At 34.3% G+C, this 25,722-nt stretch overlaps 2 protein-coding genes across 2 annotated transcripts in view; both read left to right on the top strand.

Annotated features, from left to right (window-relative positions):
- Nucleotides 1–12,064: 12,064 nt before the first annotated feature.
- LOC107919849 (protein EXPORTIN 1A) lies at nucleotides 12,065–24,191 on the top strand. Its single transcript, XM_041082389.1, has 32 exons — nucleotides 12,065–12,637; nucleotides 13,741–13,857; nucleotides 14,120–14,212; nucleotides 14,305–14,376; nucleotides 15,155–15,262; nucleotides 15,358–15,440; nucleotides 16,095–16,233; nucleotides 16,358–16,426; nucleotides 16,522–16,599; nucleotides 16,803–16,865; nucleotides 16,959–17,003; nucleotides 17,313–17,420; nucleotides 17,529–17,627; nucleotides 18,142–18,345; nucleotides 18,812–18,871; nucleotides 19,319–19,429; nucleotides 19,580–19,677; nucleotides 19,942–20,050; nucleotides 20,347–20,412; nucleotides 20,512–20,610; nucleotides 20,705–20,785; nucleotides 20,884–20,973; nucleotides 21,370–21,455; nucleotides 21,554–21,634; nucleotides 21,716–21,898; nucleotides 22,302–22,368; nucleotides 22,538–22,648; nucleotides 22,834–22,941; nucleotides 23,025–23,162; nucleotides 23,236–23,373; nucleotides 23,459–23,563; nucleotides 23,770–24,191. Exons 1-32 carry the CDS (start codon nucleotides 12,539–12,541, stop codon nucleotides 23,890–23,892), a joined length of 3,231 nt encoding a protein of 1,076 aa, XP_040938323.1. The 5' UTR covers nucleotides 12,065–12,538; the 3' UTR covers nucleotides 23,893–24,191.
- A 451-nt stretch (nucleotides 24,192–24,642) lies between these two features.
- The window catches only part of LOC121212126 (anthocyanidin 3-O-glucosyltransferase UFGT-like), a 6,326-nt gene continuing 5,246 nt past the window's right edge, over nucleotides 24,643–25,722 (top strand). The window contains exons 1-2 of the mRNA XM_041084308.1: nucleotides 24,643–25,267; nucleotides 25,579–25,720. Of these exons, the coding sequence (XP_040940242.1) occupies nucleotides 24,643–25,267; nucleotides 25,579–25,720 (767 nt within the window). The remainder of the gene's footprint in view (nucleotides 25,268–25,578; nucleotides 25,721–25,722) is intronic.

The following is a 25,722-nucleotide window of genomic DNA, read 5'->3' as shown; positions in this document are numbered from 1 at the left end:
GACCCACCCCAAATTTTCTCATCCCTAATTCATGTCTCTTATTTTTTGTCGTTTCGTTTGTCGCTTGCTTTCTATCACTTCCTCTATCGGTTGCTTTCACTATTGCAATAGGATTAAGAACCCGAACCCAACTCAAGTAGGAAATCTCCCTTTCCCTCTTTCTTTTAGATTATGAAGTTTGGAGCATCTCTTAACTTTCTCTTCCTGGGTTTAAAGAAACCTCATTCTTTTGTAAAGGTAGGCCTTAATCATATCAAATAAAAAGAATTTCAGTAAGCAAATATATTAAACATATAAAGAAGCTTCTAACTAGTTTCTGATTGTTGACAATTGTGTTCCACATTTGATAAATCACAAATCTAATGCTAAAAATAATTGTTTGCATCAAATTGTTGGAAATGCTAAAGATTTTAAGGGATTTTCATTTTTATCCCGATGTGGGTTCGCAGGTGGAAAAGAGATGCTTCAGTTATCAGGTGGAAATATTGTTCGCATCTACTTTATCATAATCGAGAAAATTATGGATCAAAGCTTGAGGGTCGACTCTAGGAAAATTACAATTGATTGTCATTGTAATAGTTGGAAAGTGTTAATACTTTTGAGTTGTGTTTTCCTTAATCAGGTGGAAATATTGTTTGAATTAGACAAATATGTTGTTCTCTATTGTACCTGACTTAATGTGATCTAGTTGTACAATTTAGCTAAGTATTAAGATTGCATTTTTTTTAAATCAGAATAATTTTTGTATACAAGTTCATCTTCTCAAAAATACATATAAAATATTTCATGCATGGTTTCAATTTCCGATAGATTTTGTTTTATATGAATAGAAATCAAATGTTGTAGAAAAGAGTTTATTAGTTGAGGTGAGTAAAGATTACTAAAATTTTCTTTCTTTAGTAGGTACTTGACTGAAAATTGTTGGTTGTTCTAATAATTTATTTTTGAAGATTGAGTTAGTGAAGGAATTGAGTTATTTTCAAAGTATTTATTAAAAAAGTTTAATACAGAATGATATTATATTTTTTAAATTTATTTTATTTAACAAAAATTTTATTGAAAAATTAATACAGGTCAGGTTACATTGGGCCTGGGTTTGGCATATATAAATTGGGCTGGGCTTGGGAAAATTTTTGGCCCATTTTTTGGGTTGGGCTGAACAGGGGCTGGTTATTCAGGCCTAAATTCCTGTTAAGGCTTGGTCCGAACCCAACCCATAATCACCTCTAACATTCATACACATTCAAACAATATACCAATATACCTTAAATGACACCTAAAACATATCAGTTCACATTAAAAAACATTACCAAACTCAACTAGGCAATATCATGGTGTTTTCAATCCTACTTGTACTAAATTTACAACTTATACTTCTTACCACCATTCATACATCTATTGCTTACCCTATTCATATTCAAAAATCACTAAATATACTAATTACTCATTAAACATGATTCAATTCAATCTATGATTCTATAGCATAACTGCCACTACCATATTTGTATATTTATACATTACTACCTTATCTTATACCATTCAATCTACTAAAGTCTAAGTTACCATACCATATGCATCACAATCCACATCACACTCACTATAACATTATTACTTAGTCAAGAACTATCAACATCTCTGTTTACATATGTGAAAATAAATAAAATAAAATAAAGAACACACAAATTTTTATATGGAAACCCTTTCGGGAAAAAACCACGGGCAGACGAGAAGAAAATTCACTATGTCGAATTCAAATTATTACAAGAGGAATAGACTATGTCCATTTATAGGCTTGTGAAGCCATATTCTAGTAAGACTGAAACACCTTATTCTAATCAATATCAAATAGATAGAATTTAATTCTAAAATAAAATAAAAGAAGTGCAATTCTATATAGATTCTTCTTTTATTTTATTTTACCACTGTATTTTATTTAAATAAGGATTCGGGTCACTTAATTCTAACAATCTCCACCTTGACACGAATTCTCAATGAACAAGTTCTTCATCGTGAACTCTCAACGAACAAGTTCTCCACCTCTTCCATAAAACCCCTAAAGGGTTTAACGTCAACAACGAACACCAACCAAGTCTAAGCAATGCTTTAACTTGGTTATAGGAAGTGACTTAGTTATCATATCTGCAAGATTTTCATGAGCACTAATTTTACTCACAACAATATCACTACGAGCAATAATATCACGAACAAAATGATATCGAACATCAATTTGTTTTGTTCTCTCATGAAACATTTGATCTTTTGTAAGAAAAATGGCGCTCTAACTGTCACAAAATACTGTGCTGATTTGAAGGTCTTTATTGAGTTCACTAAGGAGTCCCTTCAACCAAATAGCTTTTTTACAAGCCTCAGTAATCGCCATGTACTCAGCTTTAGTGGTAGACAAAGCGACTGTAGTTTACAAAGTGGCTTTCCAGCTGATTGCACAACCTCCGATTGTACAAACATAACCTATGAGAGATCTTCTTCTATCAAGGTCTCTAGCAAAATCAGCATCAACATACCCAATGACTCCATCTCTAGTTCTTCCAAACTGTTAGCAAACATTAGTAGTATCTCGTAAGTATCTTAAAATCCACTGAACTACTTTCCAGTGTTCTTTACCGGGATTTTCCATGTATCTGCTAACTGCACTGACTACATATGATAAATCTGGACGTGAACAAACTATAGCATACATGATAGATCCCACTGCACTAGAGTATGGAACATGTGACATGTACTCAATCTCATCATCTGATTATGGAGACAAAGCCGATGAAAGTCTAAAATGGGCTGCTAAATGAGTACTAACAGGCTTAGCACTCTGCATATTGAACCTGCAAAGAACTTTCTCAATGTACCCCTTCTGACTTAGGTACAATTTACTTACTTTTCTATCTCTGAAAATCTCCATACCAAGTATCTTCTTTGATGATCCTAAATCTTTCATCTCAAATTCTTCACTTAGTTGGGCTTTGACCTTTCTTATCCCTCCTTTATATTTTGCTGCTATCAACATGCCATCAACATAAAGAAGTAGATACACAAAAGAACCACTTTTACTATTTTTCTTAAAGTAAACACAACTGTCAAAACTACTTCTTTTGAAATCATGAGAAGTCATAAATGAATCAAACCTCTTGTACTACTGTATTGGTGACTATTTCAAACTGTTTTCAGTAAGCAAACATAGTCCTTTTTTTTAAGACTATAAAACCCTCTGGTTGTTGCATGTAAATATCCTCCTCAAGTTCTCCATGCAAATACATCTAGCTGCTCAAGCTCCAAATCAAGCATGGCCACAATACCAAGTAAAGCTCGAATCGAACTATGCTTAACAACTGGGGAGAACACATCTGTGAAGTCCGCTCCTAGAATTTGACTGTAACCCTTTGCAACAAGCCTTGCTTTATATCTGAGTTCTTCAACTCCTAGAGTCCTTTCTTTCTTTTTAAACACTCATTTACAACGAACAGCCTTTTTACCTTTAGGAAGTTTCACAAGATCCCATGTTCTATTTTTATGGAGTGATTCCATCTCCTCTTGCATAGCAAACATCCACTTTTCTAAGTCTTCACAGCTAACTGCCTTAGAATAATTAGATGGCTCTTGATTCACATCTATACCTTTAGCCACATTTAAAGCATAAGCAACTAGATCAACCTCGGCATACTTCTTTGGAGGTTTAATTTCTCTTCTAGTTCTGTTTTTGGCGATAGAGTATTGTGGTGAAGAAGCAACTTTATTCTCAATTTTTGTACTGGCTTGAGGAGTCGACTCTGTATTAATCTAATGCTCTACCTGCTTTTGATTTTCTTTATCGAAAGAATCTTTAAGAGATAAGTTAGGTAGCATAGCAGTTTCATCAAAAACAACATCTCTGCTAATCATAACTTTTATATTTTCTAGACATCATAACTTATACCTTTGTACACCAGTTTTATAACCAAGAAAAACACATTTAATTGATCTCGGTTCCAATTTTCCATTATCAATATGAGCATACGCAGGACACCCAAAGATCTTAAAATCAGAATAATTAGCAGGATTACCACACTATACTTCTTGTGGAGTCTTTTTCTCAATGGCAATAGATAGGGATCGGTTGATTAAAAAACATGCAGTAGAGGCTACTTCGGCCCAAAACAACTTTGGTAAGTTGGCGTTTGACAATATACATCGAACCTTCTCCATGATCATTCTGTTCATTCGTTCTGCAACGCTATTTTACTGTAGAGTATGGCGAACTGTCAAGTGTCTCACGATCCCTTCTGACTTACACAATCTATTAAACTCATCAGAACATAACTATAAGTCATTGTCTGTGCGGAGTTATTTAATTTATTTTCCCGTCTATTTTTCATTCATAATTTTCCAAGACTTAAATGCGAAAAACACATCGCTTTTCTGCTTCAAGAAGAACGCCCAAACTTTTCTAGGAAAATCATCAATAAAGGTTGGCATATAATTAGCTCCACCTCTCGAAGGCACTCTGGATGACCCCCACAGATCAAAATGAATTTACTCCAACGTTCCCTTTGTGTTATGGATTCCTCTGGTGAATCGAACTCTCTTTTGCTTCCGAAAAACATAGTGCTCACAGAAACTCAGTTTGCAAATTCCTTACCCATCAAGAAGTCCTCTTTTGCTCAATTCTGCCATGTCATTCTCATTCATATGCCCTATGCGCATATGTCAAAGTTTAGTAATATCATCATCTAAAAAGGAAGAGAAAGTGACAGCTGTATCACCAGTAACAGTAGAACCCTGCAAAATATATAACTTGGCAGTCTTTCTCGGCCCTTTCATCACATCAAGGGAACCTTTAGAAATCTTTAAAACCCCACTTTCAGCTGTGTATCTGTACCCTTTTGAATCAAGAGTACTCAACAAAATTAAATTTCTTTTCAATTCTGGAACATGTCGTATGTCACTAAGTGTTCTAACAACTCCATCAAACATCTTAACTTTAATTGTTCCAACACCTGCGATTTTACACGAAGCATTATTTCCCATCAAAACAACACCTTCAGACACTATTTCGTAAGTTGTAAACCAATCCCAATTGGAACTCATGTGGAAGGTGTAGCCTGAATCAAGTATCTACTCCTCACTCACTTTAGAATTGTTGACTGAAGCAACTAGAAGTTCACCATCGCTGTAGTCTTCTACAATATCAGCTTCACTTAAATTTTCTGGTTGTTTTCCCTTTTGATTCGCAGCCTCCCTTTTAATATTGTTCTGTAGCTTATAGCACTCAGATTTAATGTGCCCTTTCTTCTTGTAGAAGTTACAAATTTTACCTCCGTTTGAAGACTTTGATTTACCTTTAGATTTACCGCGAGGATTCCTTTCCTGTGTCCTTCCACGGTTATCATCAGTATTCCGATCTTATCTCCTACGAACAATGAGACCCTCTCCCTGAGAGTCGAGTTTAACCACAAGATGCTTCATCTTATCATACGAGGTCAAAGAATCATAAACCTCATCAACTGTGAGAGACTCGCGGCTATATAAAATCGTGTCTCTAAAGGTTGAATAAGACGGGGACAACGAACAAAGTAGAATCAACCCTAGATCTTCCTTATCATACTGAACCTCCATGGCCTCCAAGTTTGAGAGAATTTCTTTAAACATGTTAAGTGTTCGTGTACAGGCGCACCTTCCTCCAAATGATGAGCATAAAGGCGTCGCTTTATATACAACTTGCTTGTTAGAGTTTTCGACATATATATTTGTTCTAGCCTCTTCCATAATGCAGCGGTGGTCTTCTCTTTCATCACATCTTGCAAAATTTCGTTGGACAAATGCAGATGTAATTGTGTTAATGCCTTTCGATCCTTACGCTTCTTTTCTTCATCTGTTAATATCGAAGGCATCTTATCTATCCCTAGCAAGGCATCATTCAGATCCATCTGTGCAAGAATTGCTTGCATCTTAATCTGCCACAATGTAAATCTGGTGTTGTGATCCAACAGTGGAATTTCATACTTCAAAGACGCCATTACCGTGATCAAGATGAACAACCCAGAAGCTCTGATACCAATTTGTGAAAATAAATAAACTAAAATAAAGAACACACAAATTTTTACATGGAAACTCTTTCGGGAAAAAACCACGGGCAGAGGAGAAGAAAATTCGCTATGTTGAATTCAAATTATTACAAGAAGAATAGACTATGTCTATTTATTGGCTTGTGAAGCCATATGCTTGTAAGACTGAAACACCTTATTCTAATCAATATCAAATAGATAGAATTTAATAAGGTTTAAAAAACCTTATTCTAAAATAAAATAAAAGAAGTGTAATTCTATATGGATTCTTCTTTTATTTTATTTTACCACTGTATTTTATTTAAATAAGGATTCGGGTCACTTAATTCTAACAACAAACACAAAACACCTCAAAATACCAAAATGACACACTTAAGTACATGCCATATACTTTAACAAAAGGAAATTCACCACGCTTGTTGAGTTCGAGATTTCTGCTGGATACTAATGTCGAAAGATGTTTACAATCAAAACCTAACCTGCATACGAAAAACAAAACCACATGCTGAGTATGAACTCAATGATATTTCTATAATCCTAGTATTAGATTATATATAAATCACACAAATGAAAATAATTTAATATCAATAAGATGCATATGCCATTTCAATATTATACCAAGCCATTTCATAATTTTTTAACTAATATTACAAAATTTGATACATTTTACTCTATAGTTGATATTTCAATAATATAATACCACATCTCTTATTCAAATTCGAATTTTCTATATCAAATAACATAGTCAATTGTCATACCAATTCTTTTCACAATTCATTATTCTGTTTTTACATTTTTTAACTCCCTATTTGATACATGCACGGGAACAATTGAAATGCATTCGAGTTCATTAAATGGACCAAACTCCAAGTTGCTCATTTCAAGAGAGAATCCAATTGAAATACTCATCGAGTTTATAACATGTGCTAGATCAAAGAAGTTTAAATAGGTGATTATGGGCATTCAGCAAGTTTAGGCTGAAAATGAGATGTCCAACCCTTATTGGACCCAAAATAACGTCTCAAGTCCATGCAATGTTTTGAATATGGTTGTTTGTTTAGTTTAATTAATTTTATAGTTTTTAATTATGCCTTGTTTATTATATGCATCTTTAATTAATGTCTTGCATTATTAATCTACATCTTTTAATTGTGACATGCACTATGTGTTCTGCATTTAATAAAGTCATGCATTATGTAACTCTCATGTTAGTTAAGTTTGCATCATAAATTATGACATGCATTATGTAACTCCCATGTTAGTTAAAGTTTGCATCATTAAATTAAGTCATGCATTAAATAACTTATTTGTTCATTTAGTTAGCATCTTAGACCATGCATTTAAGCATCCTAGTTGTTAAATATGTTTGAGTTTGTTTATGTAAGTATGTTATTTTGATTTGGCCGTTACTTTTTAATGCATAAATTAAAGTGTGTTTATTTTCATTTTAAATAAGGTGATTTAAATTGCATGTTCAATTAATTTGTGTGCATGAGTGTTATTAAATATGTTGTTTTTATTAGTGTTTTAAGTTATTATTTAATCTTAAATATCTATTTTGCAGGTGACTTTTCATATGATTAAAGACTCTTCAAAGTTGGACAGTTTAAAATGAAATTAATACTTGTAATAACTTTACTTAATTGTTGAAGATGAAATGTCTCACATAGGCATTTGAACAGTCACAAAAGTGCCTATAAATAATTTGTGAAAAGAGCCTTTGTAAGATAATGAATGAATGTTGAATGAATATTTTAAGTTATTGTGAGAATTCTATCTCATTGTTCTTGAAAGAACTTACTTCGACTTATCAAGGTACTCCTTGTGCCGTCAAACATTTTTCTTTTGAACTTATCACTTCCTTTCTTTCTTTGTTCTAAAGTGTGGCGTTCTAACATACTGCTGGTTCCTATTTTGCTATATAGTTTGTCACAGTTTACTTCTTCTTCTACAAGGACTTGTTTGTTATTTCATTTTATAGAAATCAGGTCACGATCTTTCATATTGTTGGTTCATTTCTAAGTGTCTATTTCGTGCAAGTTATCCATCCAACACCATCTCCATCCTTTCCATCGAAACAATAACCATTAATCCCATTTTCACCTTAAAGTCTATAAATGATACAGCATTAGACGATCGGACAACTCAGCGTCTTGTAATCAAATTCACGATTACGAGCACGCATCACTATTAACCTAACTCGGACTTGGATGGATACGTAGATCCAACCAATCAAACTGATTTGTGCCTCTCAGATAAATCCAAAAATAGTAAGTTACTCCTAGTGTTGCTCAGTATAATTGAAAAATAGGTTTGCCCAGCACTCCTCGACTCGTAGTCGTAAAAACCCTAAACTCTTCCTACTTATGGCATGCTAATTATTCCTGATCCTACCTGAACAGTTAATAGGGTAACCATTTCTTAATTACATTTATGTGCCAATATCTTAATTCATATTATAATCTCATCATCAAATCATTAATTCACACATATGACAGTATAATTCATCACAATATAGATTCAATTTCACATTTGTCTCAATATACAACATTTATCATAACAACCAATCGCAATCACTTCAATTCAAATCTTTTTATCATTTGCATCTCACCTTATGATCTTATTATACAATACAGTTCATAATAACAACAATCAAAGTAGTTTCAGGTTATAGAAACATAAATCGTAAACTCGAAGCTATTCCTCGACGACTTTGTTTTTTCTTTTCTTTTTCGAGGAAGTCAGATCAACGTTAGCTATGGATTAACATAAACACAATAATTCATCAATGCACAATCAAATTCACACACACTTGTATATTTATACAACTTTTACATTTTATTCAATTTAGTCCTTAAAACTGGGACTAACATAACTTTCAATCTAGAACTCATATTTTCAATATGTTTTCACTATAGTCCAACTAGGAATTCCTATTTCTCATTTCTATCACAAATTTTGAAATTTTTGCATATTAGTTCCTATTGTACAAAACTATCAAATAACTTTTCAATTTAGTCTTTTTGACTTTTAAGCTTAAAATCTATCAATTTAATACTTTAAACTTTAACAGTTTCAAAAAATAACACACGAGTCAGCTATATTAAGCTCCCGGGATTTCAAAAGTATAAAAATTACAAGAAAATGACTAAATTTCACTAATTAATTTGAAGCTTGAAATTTTAGAACCCTAGGACGATTTTCACTCTTCTTCTTCTTTAAAATTCAACATAGATGAATGAAAATGAGATGAGCTCTCTCTTTCCATCCACTAAGTTAATTTGTGAAGGTTTAGATCATTTTACCACTATTTATTAAATTACCCTTTTAGCCCTTCCATAAATCCCATGGCTAGCCATAATTTACTAGCCTTAATAATGCTCATAGTCTAATTGCTAACTTGATCATTATCCTTTATTTTTAAAAACCACTTCTTTGGCAAATTGAACTTTTACTACTTTTACAATTTAGTCTGTATGCCATAATTAATTACTAATTAGGCAAAATCACCTATTCAAAATTCTATTCACCTATAATATACCTCAGTTTACGAAAATGGGGTCCTGGAACTGCATTTTCTAACACCACTGATTTTGGGGTTGTTACAAAAATATCACTAGAACAATTAGAGTTAGTTTGGGAAAAGATAACAGAATTTAACTAGGAGAAGAAACCCGATTTAGTAAGGAATATGTCACCACATTGTGACATCGTTTATTGGCTCATTGAGACGTCACACATCGCGTCATCAGGATGCTAGTTTTTTCGTCTAGACGTCGGCTCTTCCTCGTCACGACGTTGACTCAAAATGCGAGACACACTCCACATGGTCCAAAGTGAAAAATATAAAAAGAACGTGCTAAGGGAAATGCTATGGTCAATTATGGATTATCCTCTCATCTTAAAGGAATGAACAACCAAATGAGGCTTCAAATATGTTGGCCTTGCTACGTTAGAATTATAGTTGCCAATAAATAATGTCCCAATCCTACAATGAACTAGAGAAAATCTAATGCATATTGGAAAAACTTTCTTTAATACTACAGCAAGTGACTTTAAAGCAAGTGAAAGCAATGACGATTTTTGTTAGAATGAAGTTTTGAGTCTAAAGGGTGTTATAAAAGTGGAGGATCCTTTACCTAGAGGTTTCAAACTTCGATTCCTAGGTAAAGTGCTTATTTTATTTTTCTTTTAAATATAAATTGTTGCTAGACTTTTATTATACATGTGGAAGGTTAGGTCATAGTTTTAAGAGTTATTGGGCTTATATAAAAGGGTAACTAAAAAAAGAATATATAGTGATTAGATGGGGGCAACTCCAATGAACAAGCAAGGCACTTGTGATCGAATCCTTAACCTCGACATACAGTAAATTGATAGAAAAAGTTGGGTGAGTTGTGCACATGCACTTAGAAAATAAGTTGGTAAACTTGTAAAGTGCACAAACACTAAGATGAATGTTCCTTCAAATTTAATAGAATAGGTTGAGGAGGTAAGTGGCGTAACTACTAATGGTAGAGAATCTCATATAAGTTTAACCTGGTTTAACAATGTAAGAAAGGAGATGTTAAAAAGTGAAGATGAATTAATTAAACCTAACATGGATATTGATGTTTGCATCTTGGGATACAAAAGAAATGACCAAGAAAATTGTCTAAAAGAGCATGGGAGGACATTTATCTAAGCCATAATTATTGATGATGAGTTCATGGATGCCAAAGCTTTGATCAATTTGGATAGCAACATTGAGGATATGAGGCTTGGAGTTTGGCATTTTGCGGCCACGCTATTTAAATATCCCATAGTTCCAAAAGAATCTAAAATGATTAGTTCACTAAAATCAAAGAACGATGAAAATGCAAGCATTTTAGAAGATTTCTACAAATCAATTAAAAAGCTCGATTCAAAGTTGTGAATGATGGAACCAGATGGGAGAGAAAGAAAAACAAGAAAGTGTTCAAAAGTGTTTTCAATCTAATTAGAAATGAGAAAGTTTACTTTATATTGGTTTACCCAAAAATAATGTGTCTTTGGAAGAAATTCTAGACTCGTTTATGTATTTAAGCTAATGTGTTATTTTATTAAGGAATGAAGGAAATGTAACCTTGGTTGAACCTTTTATCAAATGGTCTTTAGTATTACTCTATTGATGTAAGACGGTTAAGCTCTTTTCACCTCTCCTTTGGATGGGAACAATATTATCATCCTTTTCCACTCTGTGGAAATTATAGTCTAAGGAAGGGATTGTACCTACCATTGTTTGTGAGTAACATTTTTTTTTTGGACTTTGAGAAAGGGTTAACTCTTTCCTTAGGTTGGTGATTAAAGATGTATCATTTTATCCTTCATTTTTAAGAAGTGTAAGCTCAATTTAGATAAAAACTTTTTAGTGGGGATCCATACACCTTATTTTCCATAATGATGGTGGGTTACAAGTGTAGCAGGGTGATTTGTGTGACTACTTGGTAATGCCTTGTGAGTTTTGGGCCATTGGGTTTGGATCTCTTTAGGCCTTTGTTTTGTGTCTGGTCTTGTCTCGTTTTGTTGGTCATGATTGTTTGGGTTTGTTATGTTTTCTATATATATATTGTCTTGCTTCTTTTGTACTGTGCAATATCAATCTTTGATAATTTTGAAATGCTTTTTTCATAAAATTATAATTAATAAAATCATTTCAAAATAAATTATATTAAATTACTGCACACTCGTGAGTGAAAAAAATTCTATGTAAAAATATTTATAAATAAAATATGTAAAAATAAAATGAAAATTTATTTGAAATAATAAAGTTAAATATTTGAAAATAATAATGCCTTAAATTAAAATTTCATTATTATAAATTTATTTTATTAATTCTAAATAAAAATAAAATATATAATTTATTTTAAAAATTGGTGTAAATAAAAGTATAATATATATTTATAATTTATTATAAATATTATGTTGATGTGTATCTTTACTCAAAATTAAACTTCCAACTAAAGAAAAAAATCCGACGCCGTTCTCATCGGTCTTCACTTCACTATCGCTTTTCTAAACTTTAGGGTCCCAAAATCTCTTTTCCTAGAAACTAAAATAAGAAAATTAAATAAAAAAGGGTAAAAAGCGAAAATACAAAAATAATAAAAGATTTCAAACTCTCTTCCAAGCTCCGTCCGCCTCGCTCCCTCTTTGTTTACGTTCTGCTTCAATTTTAAGCTATCTATTTTTTCTTCTTAAAAAAAAAAATCACTCTCTCTCATATTTATATACAAAATTTCTCTTTCTCTAATTTTATTTTTCAAAAACCCTCCCCTCCCCTTCCATCTTTCTAGAAGATCCTCTATTTTCCTTTTTTTTTTTTGTCTTTTTCATACTTCTCTTTTTAGGGTTTGGCTGGTACAGTATCTAGGGTTTTCGTTCACCAACATTCTAGTGAAGAGATAATAGTGTTGGATTTTATTTTGGGGGGAAGTGTGTGATAAGAGAGGTGAACTTTTTTAGATATGGCGGCTGAGAGGCTTAGGGATTTGAGTCAGCCGATTGATGTTTCCTTGCTTGACGCCACCGTTGCTGCCTTTTACGGCACCGGATCTAAACAAGAGGTTTGATTATTTCTTTCCTTTGCTTTTTTTGTTTTTACATTTTTATGTTTCCGTTTATTGACTCTTTGACTGGGAAACGGGTAAATGTGGTTTTAGTTAAAAGTGATTTTCTGTTGGTTTCGGAGAAAGTAAAAGGGAGAGTGTGGGGGATTTTATTTTCCTGGGGTTTAGCATGATTGGGCATTTACTTCAAAACGGAGATATGTCCTGGGGAAATGTTAGGGGGCGACCTGGGTGAAATATTATTTTGAATTTCTAGGGTTTTATGTGAGTGAGGTTTTACTTGAATGCATTTATTTTTTAAATTAGAACTTTATATTTCTTTCTGATTTTGCGGATAAATGTGCGAAAATGCGGTGGTGGTTCGGGAGGGTGGAGGTTAGGTCTAATTATGGCTTTTAGTGCACCGTCCTTTGCCTTTTTGGGAAGTGCCATATGATGTAAACGTTTATAGTTCAATTTTGCCCATTAATTCATTTTTTAAGATAACTTTTAAGACTTCTTCTCAGCTATTATGGAATGAAGGAAGGTTTAAGTTTTTTAGCTAATGTAATTTCCAGGTTTAAGATTGGCCTTTGCATTTAAGTTTTATCCCTTTTGGTTTGATATTTTATATTTCTTCCATTCAAATAGAATGATTATGATAGTAGTAAAAAGAAAAGAAGTGTCCTTCACATTTTTATTGCCTTAATTAGGCCTTTTTGAAGTCAACATAGCAGGAGATCAGTAGTTATATATACTTTTGTATAATTTTTGTACCCTGTTTTCTTTGTAGCAAATTACATTTAAATATCAGTGTTTCCCTTAGGTAATTAACAATCCCAGGTCTATCTACCTCGGAAAAAAACCCTTCAGTCTTCAGCTAGTTTACATTTCAGAAGTAGTCCTAGCTTCACCTTGTTGATCAAACATATTTATTTTATTTGGTTGCTCTACTGATTAAAGTGAATACTTTGTCAGATGGTGTTATTTTATTTCTGGCACTTAATGTATCTTGTGCTTTTTCATATACGACATGCCTCATAAGGCAATAATTATATTTGGCCTGTCTCATCTTCACTTCTTATTGAATTTTTCCCTCTTAATTGTACATCAATTTACAGAGAGCACATGCTGATCAGATCTTGCGAGATCTGCAAAATAATCCAGATATGTGGCTTCAAGTTGTGCACATCTTGCAGCAGACAAAGAGCCTTAATACCAAGTTTTTTGCCTTGCAGGTAAATGGAAATAACTATTTGCTTTGTAATCTTTAATTGTTGGCAAGGAAAAGTTGCTCAAGAGAGTCCTAGTTCACATTCCTCTGTTGTGTATGGTTCTTGTAACCATGATTTAATCTTGACCTTATAGCTGCCTAGATGATTGTTACTTTGGGTGAACCTTTCCTAGCAATAAACATGAATGCTGTAAAATAATGTAAGTAGAACTGACCCTCAGTTCAATCTGATGATTCTGGGACCTTTATTTCATGCATGTCTATAGGTTCTTGAAGGTGTCATCAAGTATAGATGGAATGCCTTGCCTGTTGAGCAGCGAGATGGAATGAAAAATTACATTTCTGAAGTCATTGTACAGGTAAAGGAGTTATTCCTCTCAAAGGTTTGTATATTTTAGTCCATATTCTTTCCTTTGGGTATTCATTTCTGCATGTACTTTTCATGTGCTAGTTGTCAAGCAATGAGGCATCCTTTCGAGCAGAAAGGCTGTATGTCAACAAGCTGAATATCATATTGGTTCAGGTATGATTTATCTGCTTCAAGAAAAGTTACTTCATTTACAAGGGACAGGCTTGCTTTAGAGTTCATTGAGTAACAGTTACGCAACTTGCAGCTGGAGCTTTAACTTTACCAATTTTTTATTGCACCCCTTTTTAGCAATGACAACCTCAGTGTTGTCAAAGGCGCAAAGCGCACTCTAGGCACTAGAAGCACTAGCCTGAGTGAAGTAAAGCATAATGTATATGTATAAGTTTTTGCAAGTCTGTGTATATAATATATAAAGCTAGAGATATATGGTAAACTCTAAACTGTGGTCTACAAAACATGCAATTTTTTATTGGCCAACATGCACGATTTCCTTATGGTAAACTTTTGTTGTTGAATGCTTAAATATTGAGAACTATAGAGTTCGATATTACCCCTTTCTTACTTGTAATGGTATATCAAATGAAGCAAGTGAAAAATAAAAGAAATTACAGAGAAATTCAATCAGGTGGGCTTTTTTTTTTATGAATATTGTTTTACAAAAGGGCACCTCGGCGCACCAGGTGTGTGCCTGATCAAATGGGCCTCACCTGGAAGGGTTTGAGGCATTTTTGTTGAATAATGCTAAGGTGTAAGGTGCACACCTTGACTACACTGGATAATCTTTACAAGTTATAGCACCAAAAAGGCAAAAAGTATTTTTTCATTAGTGGTTTCACAAGTATTGTTTCTTTAATCTAACATGAGGGGAAATTAATGGCATCATTAGATTTTGTTGTTATTGTCTAAAATGTTTTGTCGATTGCATTTTCAGATTCTAAAACATGATTGGCCAGCTAGATGGCGAAGCTTCATTCCTGATCTTGTTGCAGCAGCAAAAACTAGTGAAACAATATGCGAAAATTGCATGGCGATACTGAAAGTAAGTGAAGAATCTTTGATGGTAGTGAAATCTAGTGATTCTTAGTAACCTGGTTGCAGAATCTTTGATGGTAATATGAGCTTTTCTGTGGTCAGCTTCTAAGTGAAGAAGTTTTTGATTTCTCAAGGGGTGAAATGACTCAACAAAAGATCAAAGAGCTTAAACAATCTCTAAATAGGTTGAACTATTCTACTTATTTTCAGCTTTTAATCTTTTTGGGATGTCTATTGTTCTGTTTACATTTTAGTTTCTGTTTATAGATGTTCCATTCTTGACCATTCTTAAATGTTCATTTGTAAGATCTCTGATTGTACTCTATTTCTGTTACTCTTGAATCGATTAGTTTTCAACTCTTTTTTTACTGGAAGAGTTCAAAGTTTAGTTGTCTGTAATCATATGTGATCAAAATTTGCATGGAAAGTAGACATGGCATGTTTGGGAATGTCTTTTGATTTTGTGTTCACATGTTGACTTATGATATGGTTTGCACAGTAAATTGGCAACAAGATCTTAGATTATTTCAACCAGTAAGTAAAATAACTTGTCTGAAAAGGAACAGGACCAAAATGACTTCTCATCAATTAAATACCAAGTTGTCCCCTCTAAGCTACCTAATGGGGGGAGAGATATCTTTAGTTTACGCTTAAAAATTGTTAAATGAACTATAACCTGAAGATATGTTTTTATTAATTATATCATTTACCTTGCTCTATTGTATTAAATAACGTGAGGCCTTGATGATAATTTTATTCTTCCAACTTAGTTTTGTCTTTGATATTTGTTTGTTCTCTGTGCAATTCATCATGCTAAATGTTGTGTTTGTTTTTAACAGTGAGTTTCAACTCATTCATGAGTTATGCTTATACGTATTATCAGCTTCGCAAAGAACAGAACTTATACGGGCTACACTGTCCACCTTACATGCGTTTCTTTCGTGGATTCCTCTGGGCTATATATTTGAATCAACTTTGGTAAATAATTCTTGGTTTCTTGAATGACTTAACTGTTTGTTATGCATGTAACCTTTTAAGATGGTTTTTATTTATTTTGTTAATTTTTGTTTCACATTGCATGCTGTATTTATGTGTTTTACAGCTGGAAACACTCCTAAAGTTTTTCCCTGTACCATCATACCGGAATCTTACCCTCCAATGCCTAACAGAGGTATTTTTATGAATATTTTTCCTAAATGGAATGAATTAGTATTGTTGTTACCCTTAAGACTGGAAATTTATTCTTAGATTTGTGGATGATTGCAGGTTGCTGCCTTAAATTTTGGGGACTACTATAACGTGCAATATGTTAAGATGTACAATATATTTGTGGTCCAGTTGCAGGTTTGTTAGAATGTACTTCATAAGTTCATTGATATTTGCAGTTAGAACTTTGGTTTGCAGATCTGCGCATTCTTTTGGCTCACTGTTTTGTTTTGTACTATTGGGTTGATATGTATATTTTACGTCGCTTTTTTTCATTTGGTTTTTCTTTCTTTCCCGTTTTTCCTCTGTTAATAAATCAATACATTTTGGGGTGTTTTTAGACTATTCTCCCACCCACTACAGACATCCCTGAGGCTTATGCACATGGAACCAGTGAGGAACAGGTATGGTTCTAGTCAGATTGTTCCTATCTGGCATGCATTTTTAGATACTTAAAAATTTCAATGTTAACTCTTTCTTTTTTGTTGTTTCTCTAGGCATTCATTCAGAATTTGGCACTATTCTTCACTTCATTCTACAAGGTATGTTGCCTATGAAATTAAGAAAGCTCCTTTTGATAATAAGGTGGAGGATGGCTAATGAGTAATTGGCTTGGTTTAGTCCTGAATCTGATGTGGTTAATGAGTTCCTAAATGCTTTTGATGAAAGAATAATCTGAATTACTCATAGTATTGTCCTAAACATGTGTTTTGTGGTTGTTTTTTTACTTTTTTTCTTTGGTTAAGCATATTGTTAAATGTATTGATCAAGCTTAAATGTTCTTACAGTTGATAGCTTGGCTGCACTGGGTGTTTTTGATGATTATATTGCTAATTGTTCTTTGTTTTCAGTTTCACATTCGGGTGCTAGAGACTGTGCAAGAAAATATTTCTGCACTGTTAGTGGGTCTGGAATACCTTATCAACATATCTTATGTGGATGATACAGAGGTCTTTAAGGTATCATAGCTTTGTTATATTTGTAAATTATTTGTTCTATCTGCTTGTACTCCTTTTAACCCGTCAGAAGTGGGTTTAAAGTATTATGTTGCTTATCTTGTTAAATAGGTTTGCTTGGACTATTGGAACTCCTTGGTCTTGGAGCTGTTTGATGCAAATCATAACATGGATAATCCTGCTGTAACTGCAAACATGATGGGACTGCAGGTATCATGATATTTTATGTTGGCTTTAAACCATTTTAAAGGATTTGAAATGTAGAAAACTACTATAATCTCCATTACTGCTCAGGTGTTATCAATTCTATGTGCAGCATATCTTGCAACTTTTGTTTTAGCCACCTTTGTGGGAAAAAAAACTTCCTCTGGTACTTCTCTCGGTTCTGAGAGGTGCCAACTGGAAACAAATGTACACATCTTTTAGTGATTGCCTTCAAATCCGGCAATGACATATATCATAAGATGTGGAAAAAAAATCATATTGAGCTCATATTTTTGCAGCTTTGTGCTATATGCATATTTGGAATGCTTTCTTACTTGTCTATGAAAATTGTTGTAGAATTGGGATTGCTCACTATAGGTAGCGCAGTAGCTTTTTTGTGATTATTTCTGTGAATAGATGTTGCTTATAGTTTGTGAATTTTAAATTGCTACAAGATTTGCTACTTCTGGGTTACTGTAGAATAATCAGTCATTTCTTGTCCATGAATTGAATCTGGCAGGTGCCTTTGCTTCCTGGCCTGGTCGATGGCCTTGGTGCCCAGCTTCTGCAACGAAGGCAACTTTATGCTGGTACAATGTCAAAGTTGAGAATGCTCATGATTTGCCGTATGGCTAAGCCTGAGGAGGTTTTGATAGTTGAGGATGAGAATGGCAATATCGTTCGAGAGACGATGAAAGATAATGATGTTCTTGTTCAGTATAAGGTGATAAATATCCAATATAAAAAATGTGATGCTTAATCTTGATAACTAAATCTAATTCCCAGTTGGGAGTCATTAGCCCTTTACAGTTTACCAGCTTAAAAATATATTTACTACTTATGGCTAACTGGATTTGATGATAGGTTTAGGGTTTCTTTATATGTTGGTCTTAGTAATTTTCTTCTTTCCATTATTTTTCAACTTCGGCTAGTAAGATGTCTAGTGCTGAGCAAAAAAAAAGTATGATGTCTATTAGGCATGCAAGTATTTTGCATGCCTGTAACTTAAATTTCTTTTATCTTCTGAACAATATGCTAGTGCTACACTAAATATTTGGGGAAAAACCATAAAAGCTTTCTTTTTCAAACAGCTTATGTTTTAGAAGTTTATGTTTTTGTAGTCTTATGTATTATTTTTAAATTAGTTGTTTTCTCTTGAATTCTGTTGTTAATACCGTTATATGTTGCAGATTATGAGGGAGACATTGATCTATTTGTCTCACTTAGATCATGAGGATACTGAAAAGCAGGTATAGAACCATGAGACATTTATAACTTTCTGTTTTTCTAAAAGTTAAATGATGTTATTTACTGCGGTTTGACCTAATTTGTCTGAGGCTGGGATGCATTGTGTTCGCTGAGAAAAATGATATTTTCCTTTTTCTTCTCTAAACAACTGTAGCAATCTGGCATTTAGGTATTCAGTTACATATGATATGACCAGGGTTTGGCAAGGAATGGTCACAAAAAAAGAACTCTAAAATTTAGGAATGGTCACAAAAAAAGAACTCTAAAATTTGACAATCTAGGGAAAATGGAGTCCTCTTTGTAGTTCATGCTTGCATTTTTTAAATTTTCTCTAGGAACATTTTGCATCAACTATATTTTGTCGTTCATTCTTTACTACATATAAATTTATGGCAGATTTTTAACTTCTAAAATAAATATGTATTTGTTTCTTTATATATGTAATGCAGATGCTAAAGAAATTAAGTAAGCAATTGAGTGGTGAGGATTGGACTTGGAACAACTTGAACACATTATGTTGGGCAATAGGATCTATTTCTGGTTCCATGATGGAAGAACAGGTATCCTTCAATCTAGACCAAGAAATGTTAGGCAGCTGGTCATACTCATGTGATATAGACACATATGCATGTACTTGAATGCGTTGCTATCTCATCTTCCTTTATATGCTTTTTTGCCATGCTAGTTAACATATTTGGTGTTCATGGCAGGAAAACAGGTTTCTGGTGATGGTCATTCGTGATTTGCTGAATTTGTGTGAAATCACTAAAGGGAAAGACAATAAAGCTGTTATTGCTAGTAACATTATGTAAGAATATATGATATCAAGAGTATTTTGGTCGGTCTATGTTTGTTTTTCTTTGGACTCTGGAGTGACCATTTAAAAGCATGCCACATTCTGATCTGTGGTTTTATATGAATGGCATGGCAAATTTTTGGGCACTCATAACATGTGCTTATTGGTGACTTGGGGAGTGTGAAGTGACTTCTTTGATGTTGTCTTCTTAGTGATATATTTTAAAACTTCTTCTCTCAACTCTCAATCTAATGTGTTTGTTGGTTCTGTTTACAGGTATGTGGTTGGACAATATCCAAGGTTTTTAAGGGCGCACTGGAAGTTCCTTAAAACTGTAGTTAATAAGTTGTTCGAATTCATGCATGAAACCCATCCAGGAGTTCAGGTAAAGTCACTGGGAAAATGAAATAATTTTGATCTGAAATGTTTGACCAAATAATTCAGGGGTGCAACACTTGTACAGTTAATATTGCTGATGTGCTTGTTATTTAGTATATTTTTGTTATTGGTAACATGGTTTGCAAGTTGCAACTGAAAGTACATGTAGGTTGAATTTTTCCATGTGTAATTTTGTTTATTGTTATCTCATAATGTTATGATTTTGCTTCTTATGATGATAAACCAGATTGTAACTATTTTTTCATGGTATAACCCCTTAATATAACAACTTGGGTGCTTCAGGATATGGCCTGCGATACATTCTTGAAGATTGTTCAGAAATGCAAGCGAAAATTTGTGATTGTGCAGGTATCAGTTACTTCCAACATTTTGCGTCTATGGCTATAACCTTTTTTATATGTGAGGTCAAAACCTGTTATATTGATGAACTGTATGTTGTGAGTTCAGGTTGGAGAAAATGAACCATTTGTATCTGAACTTCTATCTGCTCTTGCAACCACCGTTGCTGATCTAGAGCCTCATCAGATTCATTCATTTTATGAATCAGTATGCCACTTTTCCATGCCTTCTATTTGATCTTTGCATCTCTGTTATGTTAGTGGATGCGCTCAATTTTCCCCTTTTTAATTTTAAATTTTAGGTTGGTCATATGATTCAAGCAGAATCTGACCCCCATAAGAGGAATGAATACTTGCAGAGACTGATGGAACTCCCCAACCAGGTTTGTCACTGATAGAGGAACAGTTGGTTTTTGGTTTCTCTTACATTAGGGTGAGGTTGTTCTGGAAGCCCATTTTTATGATGCTGCTTGTTATGCAGAAATGGGGTGAAATTATTGGGCAGGCACGTCAAAGTGTCGACTTCCTTAAAGACCAGGATGTGATAAGAACTGTGTTGAACATATTGCAGGTAAGTCTATTTTCATATGAGGTGTTTTCTTCAGATCTTTTGTTCAATATTATTGTACATGATGCACCTAGTTTTTCATATTGTAAATGAGGGTCTGCCTTTTGCTTTAAGATAAACTGTGCTGTTCTTTGCCGTTTCTATTGCAATTTTTAAAATAAAAGTAGAAATTTAAATGGTTGGTCGTTCTTGAAAGTGTCATTGATATGAAGTTGAAGATTGTTATTTGTCATGACATTTAATGCTTTATGTCTGTGTATCTGTTGACTGGTTTCTTTGGTGGTGGATTAATGCTGTTCTTTCCTTGCAGACTTGTTATTTCTGTTTTACATTCTGTGGTTATAATTCAATGCTTCTTGGGATTTAGTGAGACTTAGATTTAGTTTTTTTGCTCTGCAGACAAATACTAGTGTTGCCAGTTCTCTTGGAACACACTTCTTATCTCAGATTTCTTTGATCTTCCTAGACATGCTCAATGTATACAGGTATCTGATTTAGTGGTTCAGAATGCAAGTTTGAGCTTGGAAATGGAATAATTTCTTTCTAATATGGGTAATCTGTGGTGATGTAATAAATTGGACAGAATGTACAGCGAGCTTATATCAAGTAGTATTGCAGAAGGTGGACCGTATGCATCAAAAACATCCTATGTGAAACTTCTACGGTGAGATTGATTTTTGTGGACTTGCTTTTGTTTGTTTGGTTCAACCAAAAATTTGTTTATTTAATGTGCTTTGTGAAGCAGATCTGTTAAGAGGGAGACTCTAAAGCTCATTGAAACATTTTTGGACAAGGCAGAAGATCAACCACAAATTGGGAAACAATTTGTGCCTCCAATGATGGATCCAGTTCTTGGTGACTATGCTAGGAATTTGCCTGATGCTAGAGAATCTGAAGTTCTTTCACTTTTTGCCACAATAATAAACAAGTATGATGATCACTGCTTACAAGCTTCCATATTTATGGTGTAATTGCAATTTGTTGAATATATAAAGTACTTGTTGGTGATTCAAATGTTGAGGGTAGGATGGATTTGTTGTCTAGTTCTTGTTATACCAAAGAATCATGCATGTTAGATGTTGATATTTCTTCTAAGCGGAGCTAAGAGGATATGTGAGGGCCTTGTTGTCTTTGCACATTATCTTGCCCTTTCTGTTCCTGAAAGAGCTATTTCTTTCTTGGTCCCTTGTGGATGAAAATGGTTTCATTATTGTACTGTTACCTGCTGAAGTAATGCCTTTTCTTTATACTTTGTTCTGTTATTTTTATTGTCATTTTTAGTATCAAATCTTTGCATTTCTTATATTTTATTCTGTTATTTATGCATGAAGGTATAAAGTTGCAATGATAGATGATGTTCCCCGTCTATTTGAAGCTGTTTTTCAGTGCACACTGGAGGTGAGTCTTTTATCTGTATATTTATATTTATTTTAAGCATGCATTATTGAAAGGAGGAATCTTACTCATGGGGGATGGGTTGAGAGGGTGTTGCATGAGCTCCTTAAAGCTTAGGATGTGGTGCTACAGGCAAAAGCTGTCTATAACTTCTTGTTGCCGTGTCCTGCAGATGATAACCAAAAATTTCGAAGATTACCCAGAACATCGCCTCAAATTCTTTTCACTGCTTCGTGCCATTGCTACTCATTGTTTTGCTGCACTTATACGGTTATCAAGTCAGGTTGGTCTTGTGTTTCTTCTTTTTGCTGATCTCTTGTAGCTCTTATTTAATTAAAAACATGAAGTATGTCTTTAAATTTCTGTTTCAATAATATACTATCTAATGTCATTTATTTTTGGATGTTTGAAAGAGTTTCATGGCAATCATTGTTTATTACTATTGTTTTTTCCTTGCATCTGCATCAGCAATTAAAGCTTGTTATGGATTCAATCATTTGGGCATTCCGGCATACAGAGAGGAATATTGCAGAAACTGGTCTAAATCTTCTATTGGAGATGCTAAAAAACTTTCAGGTCTGACAATGTAGGGGTTTCTCATGGTTGATAGCTTGTGTTTACATAAAGATTCTGAGTTTTTGGTTTTTGCACCTTGCTAGGCTTCTGAATTTTGCAACCAGTTCTACCGAACATACTTTTTGTCAATTGAGCAAGAAATATTTGCCGTCTTGACAGACACATTTCACAAACCTGGCTTCAAGTTGCATGTCTTGGTTTTGCAGCACCTGTTCTGCCTGGTAAAGTATTTTGCTGTGTCTTGATTTCTCTGATTTGCATTAGTTTAATCTTAGTCTTTGACATTATTTTCAGGTTGAGAGTGGTTTGTTGACTGAGCCATTGTGGGATGCTGCTACGGTTCCATATCCATATCCAAACAATGGAATGTTTGTTCGTGAATACACGATAAAGCTTCTGAGTACATCATTCCCCAACATGACTGCTGCTGAGGTACAATGACTGGTTCACTTCCAATCTATTGTTTTTTTTTGTTTTATTTACTGAGTTGGCATCACTGATATGATGTGGGTTTCAGGTTTCTCAATTTGTGAATGGATTATTTGACTCGAGAAATGATTTGTCCACTTTTAAAAATCACATACGGGACTTCCTTGTGCAATCAAAAGAATTTTCAGCTCAGGTAAACTTTGAAAGAAAAAGCAGAGGTCTCCTATGCTAACGATTATGTAAATTGGTCCATGCTTAGCATTTGTGGGGTTGAAATCTACTGTTAGTTTTAGTTGAAACTTGGAAGTTCCATTTTGGTATTTTGACAGGAGCAATTATCACCTCTGTATGTAGTTTGCTTTGATGAACGAATTGATCATGTGATTCTACTTTCTGCAGGACAATAAAGATCTCTATGCAGAAGAAGCTGCCCTACAGAGGGAAAGAGAGCGACAACGGATGCTTTCTATCCCAGGGCTTATTGCCCCAAATGAGATACAAGATGAGATGTTGGATTCGTAGATGTGGCTAATTTTGGCATGGAGGCTAATTTGTTTAATTTTGACTTGGGAGTTAAGGTTGTGCCTTGGTTGTATGACCTGTATCCCTGAATGTAATCAGATCTGATACAGCATTTTCACCCATTGTTTTTCCCAAGGTTTCTTATTTTTGTTGAAAATGGTGGTTGCACACGGGCTATATATGTGGCGGTTCGGTGATGTGTAGAATATTTAGGTGTTTGACGTAGTACGATCTGGGTCATTGTAATCCTTTCCTAGCTCCAGCTTGATATTTGTATTCATCATGATAGTTGGGATGCACTGAAGATCTTTTAGATGACTTGTTTTCAAGTATTGTTGATTCATCCTATAGGTTTTAAAAAGGAAATACTAACGGCAGAGGTTTGTGCAGAGAACCTTTCTCTCTTTTTTAGATTTGATTGAAAGTGTTTGACTACACGCTACACTGCTTTGTCTTTGTTTTTAACTTCACAATTTCAAGTGAAGGTAATGAACATTGGTTATCTTTTAAAATCTTGCTTCCAATTTTCTTATCTGAAGTCTGGTGTTCGTGGGGGCTGGTTTATCTAAAAAACAAACCTAATTATGGCGGAAAGCAGACGCACTGTCCAACAACAAAAAATAACGGGGGTTGGCATGTGCATCGTTCGATGACACTAATTCAATGGTGAGCGAACTATGTCAAATCCCAGCTCTATTTTCTCTGGCAACTAATCATTGATTGAAGAGGCGTGGAGGAATACACTGACGTATGCTAACCCCCAATCTTGTATATTCAAATTATCAGTGTACGGCACCACCCTTACCAACCTGGACGGGCCTATGGCTATATAATAACACAGTTTCCTGCCCTTACCCATCCAAACTCAACCTTTCCCGCGCAGCAGTGATGTCAAAACTTGTTGATACCCATGTTGCTGTTCTCGCATTCCCTCACGGCACCCACGCTGCTCCACTCCTCGCCATCATCAACCGGCTAGCCTCGGCGTCCCCAAAGACCTTGTTTTCATTTTTCGGCACTGCACAATCCAACAACTCTATCTTCTTCTCCGCATCCCAACTAACACCACCGAACGTTAAAGCTTATAACGTAGACGATGGAGTACCTGAAGGCTATGTTTTCGTGGGGAAGCCTCAGGAGGACATCGAGTTGTTCATGGAAGCTGCACCCCAGAATCTGAGGAAGGCAATGGAACTGGCAGTGGAAGAGACTGGGAGGAAAGTTAGCTGCTTGGTTGCTGATGCTTTCTTTTGGTTTGCCAAAGAGATAGCGGTGGAGAATGGTGTGCCTTGGGTATCCTTTTGGACTGCAGGGGCTTGCTCCCTCTCTTCCCATGTTTATACTGATTTAATAAGGGAAAAATTTGGTGTTGGAGGTAACTACCCTTTCTTTTTGTTCTTTTCTCACCTAAGTTTCAACTTTAAGCATTTTCCATCAAAGTGTACTTTAAAAATCTGTCAAAAAAATGGAGAGCTGCAAAATAAGGGAAACATTTTGAAGAAAAAATAGTATATTATCTATAGCTTAAATAATCTACCTTTGGCCGATAGATAGATATCTCATTTCAATGACTTCAAAGCTGACATGCACCACCATTTATCTTCTAGCTTGTGTACAATGTTATGAACATATACATATGGGTTTCAAATATGGATTTATCCACATCTGTACATGTAAATTATACAGGCATCGTTGGGCGAGAAGATGAAACCCTCAACTTCATTCCTGGAATGTCTAAAGTACGAATCCGTGACTTGCCTGAAGGAATTGTCTTTGGAAACTTGGAATCATTCTTCTCGCGCATGCTGCATCGAATGGGCCAAGTTCTAC

This window comes from Gossypium hirsutum, chromosome A02, assembly GCF_007990345.1.
Source record: "Gossypium hirsutum isolate 1008001.06 chromosome A02, Gossypium_hirsutum_v2.1, whole genome shotgun sequence".
NCBI classification, from domain to species: Eukaryota; Viridiplantae; Streptophyta; class Magnoliopsida; order Malvales; family Malvaceae; genus Gossypium; species Gossypium hirsutum.
The sequence above is the reverse complement of the archived record's forward strand: the minus strand, read 5'-3'. Positions and strand labels throughout refer to the sequence as shown.

Bases quoted from the DNA above. Each gene is read 5' to 3' on its own strand.
- LOC107919849 (XM_041082389.1), top strand. From the start codon at position 12,539: ATGGCGGCTGAGAGGCTTAGGGATTTGAGTCAGCCGATTGATGTTTCC. The intron at 17,421-17,528 runs GTATCATAGCTT...CTTGTTAAATAG, and splicing joins ATGATACAGAGGTCTTTAAG to GTTTGCTTGGACTATTGGAA. The intron at 19,678-19,941 runs GTAAGAATATAT...TTCTGTTTACAG, and splicing joins GTTATTGCTAGTAACATTAT to GTATGTGGTTGGACAATATC.